This window comes from Apiospora kogelbergensis (genome assembly GCF_038363985.1).
Source record: "Apiospora kogelbergensis strain CBS 113332 chromosome Unknown utg000003l_segment0_segment0, whole genome shotgun sequence".
Classification (NCBI taxonomy): Eukaryota; Fungi; Ascomycota; class Sordariomycetes; order Amphisphaeriales; family Apiosporaceae; genus Apiospora; species Apiospora kogelbergensis.
The window spans coordinates 2,930,897-2,947,768 of record NW_027117420.1 but is presented as its reverse complement, the minus strand read 5'-3'; the positions used below and the strand labels follow the sequence as shown (position 1 = coordinate 2,947,768).

Genomic DNA, 16,872 nt, shown 5'->3' with positions numbered 1-16,872 from the left:
AAAGGTTGTCTCAGACATGTGAAAGGGGTGGTGGCCCGGCGGGCATCGACCTATACGGGCCTGAGTTCGGATTATCTGGGGCCCCGAGTGGAACGTCGGGCCTGAGTCCAACGATGACGGGCCCGAGTTTGGAGAGAATCAACAACCGAGTCCCTGCCTGGGGGCCGTCATTTGATATTTTGTTTTCCTTCTTACGCCATGATCGCCACCTGCGAGACGATAAGAAAAATGTCAGCAATTCCGGAAGCGACGGTGATGAATTACAGCTGACGCGTAGCAGGCATCATCTTCGAAACGTTCGATATCCCCAATACGTGATGCTGAGGCGCCGTCTTAAATACTGGCTGTTGGGAGCAGCTCTTGAGGGAATTGCTTTCGATGTTCTGAATATCAAACTTGCGCTGTAGTAGCTTCACTCGACCATGCGAAGCAAAGCAGACAGAAACATGATCAAGATGACTTCGGCCAAAGTCCTGTACTTCTCGGGAGAAATCCCCCAAGGAGACCCTGAGGGCGACCAGAGAGTCCTCTTCCGGAAGCTGCATCTCCTCGCCAAGGAGCGGGATCATGTGGTGCTGGCATCGTTCCTAGAGTCAGTGACGGCGGCAGTGAAGGACGAGTGCAGCCGGCTGAGCCGCGCCCAACGAGACCTGGTTCCTCCTTTCGAAAGCGTCCTCGATTTGACAGATCACGTTGTTAAACTGCGAAAGACGCCAATAGGGGGCGCCATCGAACGGGTATTGGTTCTCGTTTTCCAAGTCGGCAGCTTTCTTGCGTAAGTTCATATCACGTCTGTATTATTCCACGGAGATATCATGAAATAGAAGGCTGACCAATGTTTTGATGGCCAGATACCATGAGGCCCATCCTCTAGAATACAACTTCACACCGAACACCACCACACTCATCGGTAGGGGATCGGGCTTGCTCTCAGCAGCCGCCATTGGTCTCTCTCCGAGCTTTTCGATGATACCAGGCATTGCCCAAGAAATCACCCGAGTATCATTCCGTTTTGGCCTGGTGGTCGATCAAGTTTGTCGATCGCTGGAGGTTTCCCAGGATGAGATCAATGCCGACGGCGCCTGGGTATATTGCGTTCACGGCGTGGATGAGGACCACGCACGTGAGTCAGTACAGAAGTTCAACGACGAAAAGGTCAGTGTAAAACTGAAACAAAAAGCCATTTGCAACCATGTGACTAACGAGACAAAATATCAGGAATACCCTGCAACCAATGTTGCGAGCGTCTTCAACGTCGACAATGCTGGAGGCTCGGTCAGCATAGGAGGGCCGCCAGAGACGCTGAAGGCGCTCTTTTCCGAGTCGGAGGGATTCAAGAAGACCAAGAATGTGGCCATGAAGAAGATCCAGGGCATGTGGCATACGGACAAGGTATACGGGACGGAGCATGTGGACCCCGTCATCCCCAAGATTGAGTCCCCACGAGAGCTGTTCCTACCCCCTGATATCGCCCGTCAGCGGAGAGCCGTTTCGGGAGACCGAGGCCGGTCCCCTGCTGGAGCAGATCATGGAGGAGATCCTGACGGAGCGGGTGCGGTGGGACTCGATCATCGACACCGTAACCAAGCAGCTGAAGCAGATGTCGCCCAGGTCGGCGCAGCTGGTCAGCATCCAGCCCTCGCACTATAACCACAATCTGGTGGAGAGCTGGCGGGCCGAGCTGCCCAACGCCGCCGTCTCGGACCTCGCGATCCTACCGGCGGTTCTAGACCTCGCACTCGGCACAAACCCGCCCAAGGATACACGCTCGTCCAAGATCGCCGTCGTCGGCATGGCCTGCCGCTTCCCGGGCGCCGACAGCACCGACGAGTTCTGGGAGAGGCTGATGCAGGGCGCCGACATGCACCGGCGCGTGCCGGCTGACCGATTCGACGCCGACAGCCACGTGGACGCCGCGGGCAAGAACCATAACACGTCCAGGACCCCCTTCGGCTGCTTTGTCGAGAACCCGGGTCTCTTCGACGCCATGTTCTTCGGCATGTCGCCCCGTGAGGCCGAGCAGACAGACCCGATGCAGCGCCTGGCTCTGGTGACTGCTTACGAGGCCCTTGAGAACGCCGGGTACGTCGACGGGCGCGGCAAGATCCACCGCCAGCGTGTCGGTACCTTCTACGGCCAGGCTAGCGACGACTATCGTGAGGTCAACTCAGGTCAGGACGTCGGTACCTATTTCATCCCTGGAGGGTGCCGGGCGTTCGGCCCCGGACGAATCAACTACTTCAACAACTTTTGGGGCCCTAGTATGAGCGTCGACACGGCGTGCTCTTCGAGTTTGGCGGCTATCCAGGCCGCCTGCTCGTCGCTGTGGGCTGGAGATCTCGATATGGTCATCACGGTACGTTTCCTGACCCCTATATGCGAGGCTATTAACTTGCAAACGCTGACAAATTCTTGGTTGTCTCACTTCAGGGAGGGATGAACATCATCACGAACTCTGATGTGTATGCTGGACTGAGCCAAGGCCACTTCCTCTCCCCTACAGGAGGCTGCAAGACCTGGGATGAGGGAGCGGACGGTTATTGTCGTTCAGACGGAGTTGGAAGCGTGGTTTTGAAGAGGCTTGAAGATGCAGAAGCCGACAACGATAACATCCTCGCCGTGGTCCTATCGGCAGCAACTTCTCATTCAGCAGAAGCTGTTTCGATCACGCACCCCCATGACGCAGCACAATCCATGCTGTACCATCAGATTGTCCGACGGGCTGGAATCAACCCCCTGGATGTGGGATACGTGGAGATGCACGGCACTGGAACACAAGCCGGAGACCCTACCGAGATGAGATCTGTGACGAGCGTATTCGCGCCTGGAAAGGGCCATCGACCGGCACCCCTGCATGTCGGCTCAGTCAAAGCCAACATGGGCCACGGAGAGGCCGCGGCAGGAATCATGGCTTTCGTCAAGACCATGTTAATCTTCCAAAACAACACCATTCCACCTCACATCGGTGTCAAGACGGGCCTGAACCCTGCGTTGCCAGACTTGAGCAAGCTGGGCGTCCTTATCCCGTATGAAGCTGCCGGTTTCAAGGCGTCCAGTGCTTACAACAAGAAGATGGCCATGATCAACAATTTCGGTGCTGCCGGAGGCAATACAGCCATGATCATCGAGGAGGCCAGTCCCAAGCCTCGATTAGGTGAGGATACGCGACAAGCCCATACCCTTACGTTCTCGGCAAGAACGCCGCCGTCTCTCAGCCTAAACATTAGACGACTCGTCGAGTTCATCGAAACCACGGAAGATGCATCTCTCGCCGACATTGCCTACACCCTGTCGGCTCGAAGGCGCCACTTCGAATACCGAAAGTCCGTCGTAGTCACCTCCCTGGCCGATGCCGTCAAGCAGCTTCGCCCGCACATCGAAACTGCCATAGCTCAGACCCCTACTTCAGTGAAGCGCCCCCTGTTGCGTTCGCCTTTGCTGGCCAAGGCACTTTCTACTTGGGCATCGGGGCGCAGCTTTACCAAGACTCTCCCTTCTTCCGCTCACAGCTCGACCAGTTCGACAGCCTGGCACGTCGCCAGAACTTCCCGTCTTTCATGCCCTCTATCAAGAAGACTGTCGCCAAAGAGGACTTACCCGCCTCCTCCATCCATCTAGCCATCGTCTGCGTCGAGATTGCCCTCGCTCGGATGTATATGTCGTATGGCATCAAGCCCACCGCCGTCATCGGCCACAGCCTGGGCGAGTATGCCGCCCTGGCCGTGGCAGGCGTGATATCCGACAGCGCCACTGTCTTCCTCGTCGGCACCCGAGCCGCCATCTTGGACTCGAACTGCGCGTCCCACACCAACTGCATGGTGGCCGTGCGCGCCTCCGTCGAAGACATCACGCGCGAAGCCGACGGCGCACCTTTCGAGGTCGCTTGCATCAACAGCCCTAAAGAGACTGTGATTGGCGGACCCGTCGAGCATCTGGAACCCCTCTCGGCCCGTCTGACCAAGGCAGGATACAGAGCGACGCGTCTTGACGTCCCGCATGCTTATCATACGGCCCAGATGGACCTCGTCGTCGACGACCTCATCCGTCAGACCCAGGGTGTTGTTTACAACAAGCCCACGATTCCCATCATCTCCCCTCGCGACACCGCCATCATCGAGGCTGGCTCGGACATTGATTCATCTTACCTGCCCCTCTCTCTGCGCAAGACTGTGGACTTCGCGGGAGCCCTCAATGTGGCATGGGAAGCTGGCGTGGTGTCGAAGAATACGGTCTGGCTTGAGTTGGGCCACCACCCCGTCTGCAGTGGATTTGTCAGCCGCACCCTTTCAGAGACGCGTCTCGCATGCTCTAGCTTACACCGAGACACGGACAATTGGACATCATTGGCAAAGACGCTGAGCAGTCTTTACGAGGCTGGAATCCAGATCGACTGGAATGAGTTCCATCGTCCGTTTGAGCAGGCGCTCAGACTTGTCCACGCACCGACCTACGCTTGGAACAACAAGAACTACTGGATTCAGTACCGAGGCGACTGGAACTTGACCAAGGGCCAGATCTTACCCGAGCCGGCGCTTCCCGCCATAAGCGGGTTTCACACGTCTAGCATTCACCGGCTCTACTCCGAGAACTACGACTCAGCGACCGCTCAGGTCTTGGGTGAGTCCGACATGACCGCCTCATCACTTAAAGATGTGATTGCAGGACATGCCATGAACAACTATGGTGTTGCTTCATCGGTAAGTTGTTGACCAACCCCCTGCTCTTTCCCTGACCCTTTCTAAACTTGTGCCAGTTCCTCCATGCCGACATGGCATTCACGATGGCCCGAAGGATCCAAGAAAGGGGCTTCCCATCAGAGCTCAGTGGTATGGGCATCAACGTGGCAAACTTCGAGTACCACGATCCGGTCGTCAAGCACGACAACCCCGTTGATCCCCATCCCATCCTTGTTAACGCCGAGGCCGACCTCGACAAGAACGATGTCCATGTCAAGTGGTTCAACCCGGCCAACGACAAGTGGTACTGCCATGCCACAGCCCACTATGAAGACGCCTCGGTCTGGCTGGCCGACTGGGCACGAACGGCCCGCCTCGTGACCAGCCGCATCGACGCCCTCAAGGACATGGCCCTCCGAGGCACGGCCAACAAGCTCACCACGGAGCTCGCCTACACCCTATTCGGCAAGTTGGTGGACTACTCGAGCATGTACCGCACCATGCAATCGGTGGTGCTGCACGAGGACGAAGCCTTCGCCGAGGTGGTCTTCCCCCACGACACTCAGGGCGACTGGACCGTGCCGCCGCACTTCATCGACGGCTGCGTCTCGCTGTCCGGCTTCATCCTCAACGGCGGCACCCACTTCGACAACACCAACAACTTTTTCACCCCCCTCTTGGAAGTCGATGCGGTTTGCCAAGCCGCTGACGCCAGGTGGCCGCTACCTCGCCTACGTGCGCATGGTGCCTGAAGTGCCATCGGAGGCTGACCGGAACAGCTACGGCAGCAACAACCTGACCTCGTACGTCGGCGATGTCTACATCCTCCAGGACGGCGAGATCGTCGGTGTGGTCGAGGCCATCTTGTTCCGACAGTGGCCCCGCGTGATGCTGAACCGCTTCTTCCGCCCCATCGGCGCCCCAGCGGCGGCTCCTGCTGCCGGTCCTGTTAAAAAGGGCAAAGCTGCCCCAACGCCGTCCGCAGTCTCTCTACAGGAGAAGGCCATGGCCGCCGTAGTGACAGCGAAGACAATGACGACGACTACCAGCCAACCTCCAGTATCTGCCACCCCCATAACCCCACCCCCGTTCCGGACACGAAAGCAAGCCCAGCAGCAGCGACTCCAGCGACAAGATGTCGGTGCCTCAGCTCGACTTCAACCTTCTGACCCCTGGCGACTCTACGCCCGCCAACGGCCACAGTCAGAACACCCCTGGGCCCGACAGCGGCGACGAGGACGAGGCGGATGACGGCGCGGCCCACCGCGCCGTCGAGATCCTGGCCGAGGAGCTCGCCATCGACATGGGCCTGCTGACCGACGAGTGCGAGATCGGCGACATTGGGCTCGACTCTCTCATGTCCTTGGTCATCTCGCAGAAGTTCCGGGAGGATTTGGGGATTGAGATTCGGGATGCATTTTACCTCGAGGTGGCGACTATTGGGGATCTGAAGAAGATGGTATCTTAATTTGGGTGGAAAGAAAAGCAGGTTGTTATGTTCCTATTGCTAGATTTCTAAGTTGGAGCGGAATGGCCATGTTACAGTCTTTAAGCCGTACGATAGAATAATGGAAAGTTTAGTAACCCCTGAAGCCCCTGAAGCCCTGAGCCCCCGGAAACGGTATACCGAGTTCCAAAATCTACAGACACTAAAACACTGAGACAACTTTTCTATTTCTTTTTTTCGGTTTTATGTCAAGCTAACACCTTGAATCCGGAGAATTTATAATTTTGGGGTTTCCCGTCGAGCCAGAGCGAAGAGATAATGACAGCAATATTGAATACCTGATTGTAAGAATTCTCAGCGATATGTAAGTATCCCAGATTTACCCAACGTCTTGTTTCGCTCCTGGTTATTACGTGTTGCATGTACTTTAACTCGCTACATTATCTGACAACCATAGAGCTACCGACCTAACGTCCGTTTGGCCGATAACGGCACAAGTCGATGCGGCCTTCCGGATTGCTCATAATGGCTGTGAGTTAACTCGATTCACACCAGGAAGGCGGTCGTCTTTAGCAATGGTCTTAAATTGCGTGGGTTTTAACACTAGGAATAGTTCATTGAGTAGCTGCTCGGACCAGGACCAATGGCTTCCCGCTCTGTACGATATCGTTGGGGGAGATAAGCACCTTCTCGATCCTGGAGCCGGTTAGCCTATCTTCTGCAATTACGTTGACCTCCATCTTCATGGCTTCGAGTATCGTGATAATCTGTCCTTTCTCTACTATCTGGCCCTCTTGTGCCAAGACCTTCCACACATTCGCGTTTACTGGTGCTTCGATTACCTCAATATTAGGGTCTGTTGGGTTGTTGAGGCCCAGAAGTCAATTTTTGTTTCTTTCTCATTGTGCTGGGCGGACTCACCATTCAGAAGTGCCTCAATATTGTTGATAGAGATACCCTTGGCCTGTTTCTCTTCATCCCACTTGGCAAGGAGCTCCTTCTCTAACCTGACCATCTTACCCTGGCACTCCTTCTGCCTCTTCTTCATAATCGAAACCTCGTCCTTGACGCTCTCCAGGAGCATGTTGTGCGCCTTCATGTCGAATGTTGAGCCTTTCTCAACTTTAAACTGGTACCGTCCCGAGCGGAACAGTGCCATCTGTCGGTCGTACTCACGCTCGTCAACCTCCTCGAAAGTGATGACGTCCATGTCCTCGAACATCCAGGGCCGCTCCTGCGAAAACCCGCGCTTGTAGCCCAGCGTGTCGACTCCCGGGATGGTCAGCCCGGCCATCATGTAGCCGCCGGGGGACTCAACCGGGTAGATGGCCAGGCAAGACCCGCCCCACGAGACGGTGCCCTCGGGCGTCCAGGTCCGGCTCGGGTTCATCTTCGGCGCGTTGAGCCGGTGCCGCGGATCCGCAGGCAGGCATTCGGGCAGCCCCATGAAGAAACCTACTCCCACACAGACGAACTCGGCCTCGAGCCACAGACGCCGGTACTCAGCACCACTCAACCCGTTGTTCTCGGCCACAAACTGGAATGTGTCGGGTAGATAGCTCGCGTAGGGGCGCTGGTTCGCCATGTACCGCTCAGCACACTCGGTCAGCTTCGGGTGCGTGAAGGTGAGTGGTAAAGTGAAGCGGCGGCTGGGCACTGCGGCATGCCGGAGGTCGCCCAGCTCATCCTCAAGCGATACGAGGTAGTCGAGAAGCTGCGCCCGCGGAACCGCGAGGCCGTTGTAGTAGATCATCATGGAGTTGCCTATACAGACCGTGTTGTAGATACCTTCACCCGTGGCGGAAAAGCGGATAGCGCCAGTGCCTGCTTCGAGTTTGCGCTTGAGCGCCGTGGTACGGCATTTGTGGTTGATATTGAAGCTGCCGTGGCCGTAGTCAACCAGCAGGTAGTCATCCCCGCCTTGGCGATATGCCACGCTCGGACGGCTTGTTGTCTCCTCGAGAAGTGTTAATAGGGCAGGTTCTGCTGCAGTGCGTGTGCTAGTAGTCGAGTCCTTTGATGTACTGTTCTCTAGCGGGTTGTTGATCACACTGCCCAGGGTTGTAGAAAGGAGATTTGAAGTATGCAGATGCTTTGCCATGGTGGAGACGAATTCCTCCTGCTCTCTGCGTGCACAAAGCGCTTCAGCGAGAGAGACAGGGCGAAACCTGACCGTATCGCCTGACCGGAGCTGTCCGATCTTCCAGTAATCCGCCTTCACAATGGTGAAGGGACATACAAAACCGCCAAAGTCGGGGCAGTCGTTGGGTAGGATGACGGGCTCGTCGCCGGTAAAGTTGATGCCGCCCATAGGATAGCCGTACTCAATGACGTTACTCGGGTGGGCACCTCCGTCACCGCCGTCAGTCCGCGCCCATTTCGGCCGCGGCCCGATCAACCTCACGCCGCCGCGAGCAGCATTATGGGATACTTCCCAGGTGGTGCTATAGAACATGTCGACATCTTCTTCTGCGAGATATCCTTCACAATATGGTCCATGCATGACTTGTAGCTCCCAACATTCGTGGCTGTAATTGGGCACCAATTCCGATGGAATGGCTACAGGGGAACGTGAGGCCGGTTCTACCAGTGTGGATGGAAGTTTGTCGACGATCCTCAAGTGGTCTCCGGTGCGAATGGGCCGGCCTTGGTAGCCACCGACCATAGTCATTGGCACTGTTGCCTTGGAACCGAACCACTCAGCAACATTCAAGAACCCGCCATACACTGCCAAGTATGATCTGCACCCGGCATTGGACAGGGTCTTTCCAATATTAAGCCGCTGCCCAGCAGATATCTTGACCCTTGTCCACATAGGAAAAGAGACGTCGCCGTCTAAAGTAGCCGAGATGGTTGTGCCGGTGAGCGCCACAACGGCATCGCCGAGAAACAGCAGATCCGGGCCTGTCAACGTGATCTCAAGCCCTTCTGTCCCGAGAGGATTCCCGGCCAGAACGTTGGCGATTTGAAATGCGATTGGGTCCATAGGACCTCCGTGGCCAAATCCCTTTCCGATAGTAGGCCTACCAGGGTAGTCTTGCACGAGAGTATACGCACCGCCAGCCAGAACGTCTATTGCTGGTGGGTGGAAGTCGAAGGACGTGAGAAACTGAGTGATCGTCTCCCCAGCTCGAAACTTCGGGTGCTTTAGTATTGCCAGCAGAAAGTCCAAGTTTGTAGGTGGGCCACACACAACACTCTTGGACAGGACCTCTGCGAGTCCCGTCAAGGTTTCTGCTCTGGTCGGGCTGTGGTGGATGATCTTCGCCAATAGAGGGTCTGTGTTTTCATTTGATATTAGCGTTTCTCGAACTGGCACACCACAATATACCTATGACTTGGTGATCACTCACCGTAATGCGGGCTGATACTGATACCAGCCCGTACCCATGTATCCAAACGTGTCCCAGGAAGCCGGTACCATTCCACTTTCTGGAGCAAGCCTGGAGACGGTGCGAATCCTTTTGCGGGATTCTCGGCGTATACTCTGACCTCTATGGCATGCCCCTTCGGTTCTTCGCCTGCTTCCGTCAGTTTGTCCATCTCGTCGGCTGAAAGCCCTCGTTGGCCGCCAAGAACTGCGTCTGCTTGCCGAAGCATCAAGGCGACAAGGTCGAGATCGTACACCATTTCAGTCACGCCATGCTCCACCTGGAGCCGGGTATTCATCTCCAAGAAGAAGAAGTCACCCGTTGCGTCATCGACCAGAAACTCCAGCGTGCCCGCGCTGGCATACTTCACCGATTCCGCCAGGGTGACGGCAGCGTTGAGGAGGACCTGCCTCAGCTCCGGCTTCCTCTGAACCACAAAGGGGCTCAGGCACTCTTCGATAACCTTTTGGTGCCGTCGCTGGATGCTGCACTCGCGCTCCCCGAGCGCCGCCACTCGACCATGGCCGTTGCCAAAGACCTGTACTTCGATGTGGTGCGCCGCAGGATAGAACTTCTCGAGAAATACTCCTGAGGTTTGGAACAGGGCCACGCCACGTGACTGGACCGTCTCGAAAGCGGCCCGGAGCTCGGTCTCGTCTGCACACGTCTGCAGCCCCATCCCGCCACCGCCCGCCGTCGACTTCAGCATAACGGGGCAACCCCCGGGGAGGTCCTTGGATACGACACGACATGCATCATCGACATCACGCAGAAGCCCTTGGCTCCCGGGGACTACAGGCACACCGGCCTGCGTCGCGAGCTCCCGCGCTGTGTGTTTGAGCCCAAACTGCTCGATGCTTGCAGGACTAGGGCCGACGAAGTAGAGTCCCGCGGCGTCCACGGCTCGCGCAAACCCGGCGTCCTCGGACAAGAACCCGTAGCCCGGGATGATGGCTTGCACGCCCGACGCGAGCGCTACCCTGATAATCTGCTCGCCGTCCAAGTACGCCTGGGTGGCGGGCCCTTCGAGCAGGTGTGCCTCGTCCGCGTCAGCCACGTGCTGCGACGCCGAGTCGGGCTCGGTGTATATGGCGACGGAGCGGATACCCAACTGCTTTGCAGTCTTGATGATACGGACGGCGATCTCCCCGCGATTCGCAATGAGGATAGTCTTTAGATGATCCATGTTGAAAGTGACTGATATGGTTGAGTAATGGTCGTCTACATGATGTTTCACCAGGATGCAGGAGCCGCATTGCCAGGGAAGGGCGATCAAAGGGTAGATAAGCGATGCACCAGGCTCGTCGGTGACACGCGATCAGCAACACATGGCTCCGTGCCTATCATCCCGGTGAAGCGGAATTGCGGGGGATTAACATTAAGATCAGCGTGTCGGCAAGACGCTTGTCCATGCAAGATAAGTGATGTTGGGGTAGAAGATAAGGAGATGCTGTCCAACTGCTGAGATAGGCAATCAGATGCGCGGCAAGGTTTGGGCGGGGAAGACAAATCAGGAAATCGAGCAGGCATTGTCGACATGTGGCACGATGGGGTAAAAGCGATTTGGAGACGTCTCCAACACTGATCTCCAAGTGCCCTGTCGCTAACACTCTCCCATGACTTTGCATGGCATCAAATCCGAGCAGAATCGACATCGAATCACCCATATCGAACCTTGTCTTATCCACAATGTCATCACGCAAAGCATACATCAATGTTGACCTGGGAGAGGGGTATGGCAACTACAGCTGCGGACCAGACGAGCACCTCATCCCCATGATCGACCACGCCAATGTGGCCTGTGGTTTCCAGTAAGTTCCAAAGTCAATGAAACCCGATGTGGGATGCTGACAATGATATAGCGCCGGCGATCCTCTTCACATGCAGCAAGCCGTTCGCCAATGCAAGGAGCGAGGCATCAAAGTAGGCGCCCACCCGGGGCTGCCCGACGTGCAAGGCTTCGGTCGGCGCGAGATGAAGCTGAGCCCCGAGGAGCACACGGCCAACATCATCTATCAAGTCGGCGCGCTCCGCGGTTTTCTCGATGCCGAGGGGGTTGAACTGAATCACGTGAAGCCGCACGGGATTTTGTACGGCATGATGTGCCGAGACGCCGAGGTGTGCCGGGCTGTCTACGCAGGCGTCCCCGGGGCATCAAGGTGTTTGGGCTGGCGGGCACGTGCCAGGAGACGGTCGCGGCCGAGATGGGCCTCGAGTTCGTCGTCGAGTTCTACGGTGACGTCAAGTACGACGACGACGGCCGGCTGGTCATCGACCGGGTGAAGAAACCGTGGAGGGCCGAGGATGTCAAGCGCCACGTGCGGCAACAACTGCAGGACTCGGCTGTGACATCGTCCGTCTCGGGAAAGGTCGTCCCGCTACCTACCAAGGACTACGCTATCTCTGTCTGCTGCCACTCCGACTCGCCCGGCTGCCTTGAGATCGTGACAGCTACGAGGGAGGTGGTCGACGAGTACAACAAGGCCAATGGTTTCTCGTGACGTGCTTGCTCGGTGTTCCGATGCGCCGGCAGCCCCATTACATTAATCACATGAATTAACTCGGTAGAGTCTGTTGGGCTAAGCTTGTAACATTCTCCTCGTTGGAAGGTTACCCAGAAGTATTGTGAAGGGGTAAGGCGGAGGAGGGTGGGTAAGAATCGAAAAGGGGGTTAAAACTCGAAAAGATGGCACCACGCTCACCGCTTCACACGTTATTATCCAGCCTTCTGGGTGTTCGGCAGTTTAAAACTTGTCTCTATTCTGCGTAGCCCGAAACATAGGCTGTTGAAAGCCACAATATTCCATAAAGCCGTTGTCACGTTTTATAATCTGACCTAATACGATGACACACAGTTGGTTCAAGTTCCGATTCCGTGTGCGACACCTGTGAGTGAACCACACCATTTGAAATCTGACTGCCTTTATATGATTACCATTGGTCGATTAAATGATAATGCGCTGCAGATATCGTGTAACCTAAGCAGGAGCCTGGGAAGTCGCAGCCCCCCTTTCTACCGTACAGATGCGTTCGGGAATCCCACCAATCGCTCTGGAAAGGTATTACGGTATACAATTTTATGCTGGGCGATTTGTTTTCGCTGGGTCAGCCTGACGTAAGCTGTAAGATATTGAGGTCACATTACTTTAACACATGTTTTGGCCGTGGAGGATTAGTTTAGGTGTGCCCGTAGTATTGACAACTCAGGTGAGCAGTGAAGTGTTAAAAGGGGAATTAATTCTCGCTGGGAAGCAACAAGAGTCGAAGGCCAAAGCTCATGATAGTCCCTCAATTCTTGCGCATTCTCTTAACGCCCTCAGATTCATAGGGTCCCATTCCTCTGCTTCCCCATCCATTGATCCAACGATGATAATGAAGATGATCACCCGAGCAACCATCTTTCTCATGGCTACTTTGCCCATCGCCGTCCATGCCCTAAGCCTCAACATCACCGCCATCACCGCAAACGGTGCCGGCTCTTCGATCTTTGAATGCTGGTCTCTGGATGCACCCCTCGTAACGAGCACACAGCCTGGTCTTGTTGGCGCGGCTAGCTCGTTCCTAGGAGACGTCGCCAATATGACCTATTCAGTAACCCCGGTTAGCTTCCACAACGAGAACCACAATGCTCCCTATAACCAGCAAGCTCCCCTTGTCCATTCTATTGGTAACTCGGCACTGATATATCTCTCCAGGTGGGTTATTCCAATCGCCGGGATTGGTATTGTCACTCTTCCCGACGACCCGGCTACAGATCTGTATATCACAAAGGACATACCCAGCGGTATTTTCTTTGCCGCTGATACCGCCGATATTAGCCATGTCGGCCATGGCAATCTGTTTCCTGGGTACACGTCGGTGATTATTATGCAGATCCCAACCTTGGGCAACAAGGTCCCGAAGCATACCGTTTTACATGCTGGTTATTGTACATCCAACGACACAATAGGTTTGTCTACGTTAGGATAGGATTCCAGCTTGGGCCTGAGTTTTAATAGCGATACATATATGGAATTTAAGATGGCAACCGGCGAATGAGTAGGCTGGAATACATTTTCTATAGAGATCCAAATCGAATATGGGTTCTCTTCAAGTATTGGTGTACCTCATCTGACTACAGCAGTGAGAATATATTCAATGTTATAGGCCGTGACCCATTATAAACTTTTAGAATAAGAGGTTATCTTAGCTACAGCTATAGGTAAAGGTTTGGTGGTTCCAACCCGTATCTCCCCTTCTTTCTTGGAGTCCTTGTTTACTTGGCGGGATTGCTTGTCACAATGCCAAGGACTTGTTTTTAGCTGTTCATCAGTCATCTGCATCGCTAGAGAAGCAGGATGGCCAAAGCAAATGTATTTGTTATTTGGCAGCTGAGACCAAAGGCCCTACGCCCTGTACTGGGGTACGTTGCATTAATCTTTATAGCTGAAGTCGAATCGCTTCTGACATTGTAGTCTGTGCAACCAAAGGTTATCTCGCTTGTTGTGAACCATTGCATTTTAGATACCCTCTCTTATAGCGCAACTCCGGATACATGACATCAGGTCGTCAATGCTGACCTTCGTGGCCTCTGGCGGCTTGTTCATCTCAATCGCTGTCAGTGCCCTCGCCCTTATCACTGACTTGCGGGACTGGACTAGTTCCGAATCTCTGCTACCTATAGTCGCAGGCAACCGACCCTCCATCGGCATAGCAGTCCAGGTTATTTCGCATCTTCTTGAGTTGTTGCATTTATTTTCCCTATGTATGCCCCTGGTTTCTCTAATGTCGATCGATCTGGAAGCTGTTTCGCTTGCTCGTAATAATGGCACAGGCCCTTGGCTCACGAATAGGAAAGCCAACACCTCGAAAACCGCGGCAATTGCCCTTGGCTCGTTTCATTACTGTTTTAACGGACTGTGGCCAGCTCTTCTGCGTTCGGCAGCTCTGGCATCATCAGCTGGAATGGGATTGTCTACGTCCCCTAACAAAACAAGTCTTCCTATCAAGCTCGACGGTACAAGTTACTCGTTCCGTGGCCGTAGCTACGTTCTCGATGCCAGGGCCAAGGAACCTAACCGTTGGCAGCAATTCGCCTTCACGCCAGTTGACATAGTCACCTGGGGGACTTCTTAACATAACCGCGTCCCACGTTTCAGCTTCCTCAGTGGTGCTGAGCAGCTTAACTGTACAGTTGGGAGCCCCGAATGCCATATATAATTACCGCTTCGCTCAGAACCACAAGGACCAGTGGCATGTTACTCTGGAGGCCCAGTCCTCCATGATAAAAGTTGATACCGCGGGGAGATTCATTTCAGTACAAGCCGATTCACCCTCGCCCTAACCAGACTTTGCCGACGCCATGATACAGGAGCTCACATGGGAACATAATTGGATGAGCTCTGCCGACGGCACCGTAGGCGGGTCGTAGAACGGCCACGCCATAAGTTCCAACATTGATGTGCTCCGAGCCAACAGGCCAAGTGGTGGGTCCGAGGATAAATACGTCACGCAGGCACTTGAGGACTTTCTGGCCGTGGCGAGCTCGGAAGGAGGCTGTGAGCTCGGAAGGCTACCCGTATTAATGCTAGCTACGCGTGCTGAGGTACAGTTGTGTCGTTCGGGAGAACATGGGTCCAAGATAGCACTCTATGCGGATCATAAAGGACACAGGCAAGAGGGAGATCTCCTTCTTCTCTGGGATCTGTAAAGGTTCGGTATCTATAGTATAGACACGTGATCAGGCTTTTACGATGAAGATGTCTTGGTGTTTGTCGGGTGTTTGTTGGGTGTTTTGGTAATCGGGTTGTTATGTCATCATTATGAAATTGCTGTTGAGGTGGATGGCTGGTCAGTGAATATCTCAAGGACATGCTATAAGAAGGGCCGCGTGCTGGAGCTGTCTAACACCACTCAGGGGTAAATTGCAATCGTCTGTAGCGCCGCATCAGTACCGCGTGGTCGCCCATACTCGAAACGTCAGGCGGATTAAAGTATTTGTAACGCGTATGTTTGACAAGGAATTACTTTGAAACTAATAGTACATTACTGATTTGGCATAAAAGCAAATCTGGTCCTGGGAATTTCATTGTATTCATCGAACCTAGGTATCTCACCCCCCCCCAAAAAAAAACACTCAAGAGGAGCAGCAATCCTGACTGGGTGCGCATCGCGCAATGCGCTCTGGGTAGCACACACCCACTACGGAGTCGTAGAGCTGTCCCGGCTGGCACATGCCAATGATGGCGGCGCCGTTAATGCAGCGCAGGTACTGGGAGCAACGGCACGGATTAGGGAACTCCCCGTCGGGCTGGGGACACTTGCAGGTTCCCCGCTGGCGTGCCTCCAGTAGAGGGGAGGAGGAAGAGACCCCTGTGTCGGCGCCGGTGGGCGAGGCGATGGTGCTGCTTCCCAGAAGGGGAAGGAGGAAGAAGAGGGAGTAGAAACGCATGTTGTCTTGGCTGCGATATTTATCAACTTATGGGCCAATATTGGGCTCTAGGAAGGCTGAAAAGGGTGATGTTGAGTTGCGAGTGGCACTCTCAAGATCTGTACGTTTTGTTGAGTGCTGATGGCGATGCTATGATCAGTAGTAAAGGGTCGTCTATATGGACATAGATGGTGATCGGCGCCGTGAAAGAGGTTTTGTTGGAAGTGTATTTGGTGATGTCGCCAAATGTGTGTGGAAGGGTTACACAAGGTGTTGGTGATTGGAATTTCACCAGATAAGAGAGGAAGCGAGGCAGGCCTCTTTATACAGGATGTCCTGAGTTATCGGTCGTGTGCGCTGATTTAAAGAGTCGCATTTATGAACCTTCGTTCCAGTTGGGCTTATAATCCCTTAGTATTGAACCGAATAGTAAAAAGGAAAGGGTCGTCTATATCGAGACGACGGTAGCCGTTTTATATGTCTATCGCATTGACATATTGTTGGGGCACCCGGATGCATGCAGTTGGGATATATCGCCTAATCAGGATGGAGTTGTGTCTCATGGCTGGTCTTATGGGATTTGTCTCTCCGTAGGCCTGGTCCAACGCATTGACACACATATCCGTCTGGTGGAACTGACCAAATCTTGTCCCGCAAGGATGAGACATATTCGAAGAGAAATGGTTCTAGATTTCGTAGGACATGTTGCTTGATATCCTCAGCCATTTCGATTGTTGTAAAACTAGCAAGTCTTTGGCAGAATACGCAAGACAAACTCGAGTAGTACTCCCTCCCCCAAACATTGAAACACCATGAGACTCGCACCAGGTGATCCGAATGTCTCGAAAGTGCGATTGGACTTCGGCTGGAGGATGTGGACGAATCAAAGAGGCGGCTGGTAGCGCGTTCTATTATTAGAAGACGTTCCAGGGAGCAAGACATGATGAAGACGTAACTTTGGGATCATGA

The 16,872-nt window shown here is 54.4% G+C and overlaps 4 protein-coding genes across 4 annotated transcripts; 3 read left to right on the top strand and 1 right to left on the bottom strand.

Annotated features, from left to right (window-relative positions):
* Nucleotides 1-446: 446 nt before the first annotated feature.
* On the top strand, nt 447-6,144 carry PG998_005722 (polyketide synthase; the record flags this gene model as incomplete). The annotated part of the gene is made up of 9 exons (XM_066872540.1): nt 447-775; nt 852-1,155; nt 1,219-1,376; nt 1,480-2,356; nt 2,431-3,408; nt 3,510-4,697; nt 4,754-5,391; nt 5,456-5,653; nt 5,790-6,144. The coding sequence occupies 9 exons, from the start codon at nt 447-449 to the stop codon at nt 6,142-6,144; spliced, it is 5,025 nt and encodes a 1,674-aa protein (XP_066732637.1).
* A 593-nt stretch (nt 6,145-6,737) lies between these two features.
* On the bottom strand, nt 6,738-10,713 carry PG998_005721 (uncharacterized protein; the record flags this gene model as incomplete). The annotated part of the gene is made up of 3 exons (XM_066872539.1): nt 6,738-6,979; nt 7,045-9,402; nt 9,477-10,713. Coding segments are annotated over 3 exons (3,837 nt in total), but the record flags the coding sequence as incomplete, so codon positions are not given.
* A 470-nt stretch (nt 10,714-11,183) lies between these two features.
* PG998_005720 (lactam utilization protein lamB) lies at nt 11,184-11,995 on the top strand (the record flags this gene model as incomplete). Its single annotated transcript, XM_066872538.1, has 3 exons — nt 11,184-11,305; nt 11,357-11,584; nt 11,635-11,995. The coding sequence occupies 3 exons, from the start codon at nt 11,184-11,186 to the stop codon at nt 11,993-11,995; spliced, it is 711 nt and encodes a 236-aa protein (XP_066732635.1).
* Nucleotides 11,996-12,866: 871 nt separating this feature from the next.
* Nucleotides 12,867-14,609, top strand: PG998_005719 (uncharacterized protein; the record flags this gene model as incomplete). The annotated part of the gene is made up of 2 exons (XM_066872537.1): nt 12,867-13,443; nt 14,014-14,609. The coding sequence occupies 2 exons, from the start codon at nt 12,867-12,869 to the stop codon at nt 14,607-14,609; spliced, it is 1,173 nt and encodes a 390-aa protein (XP_066732634.1).
* Nucleotides 14,610-16,872: the final 2,263 nt, after the last annotated feature.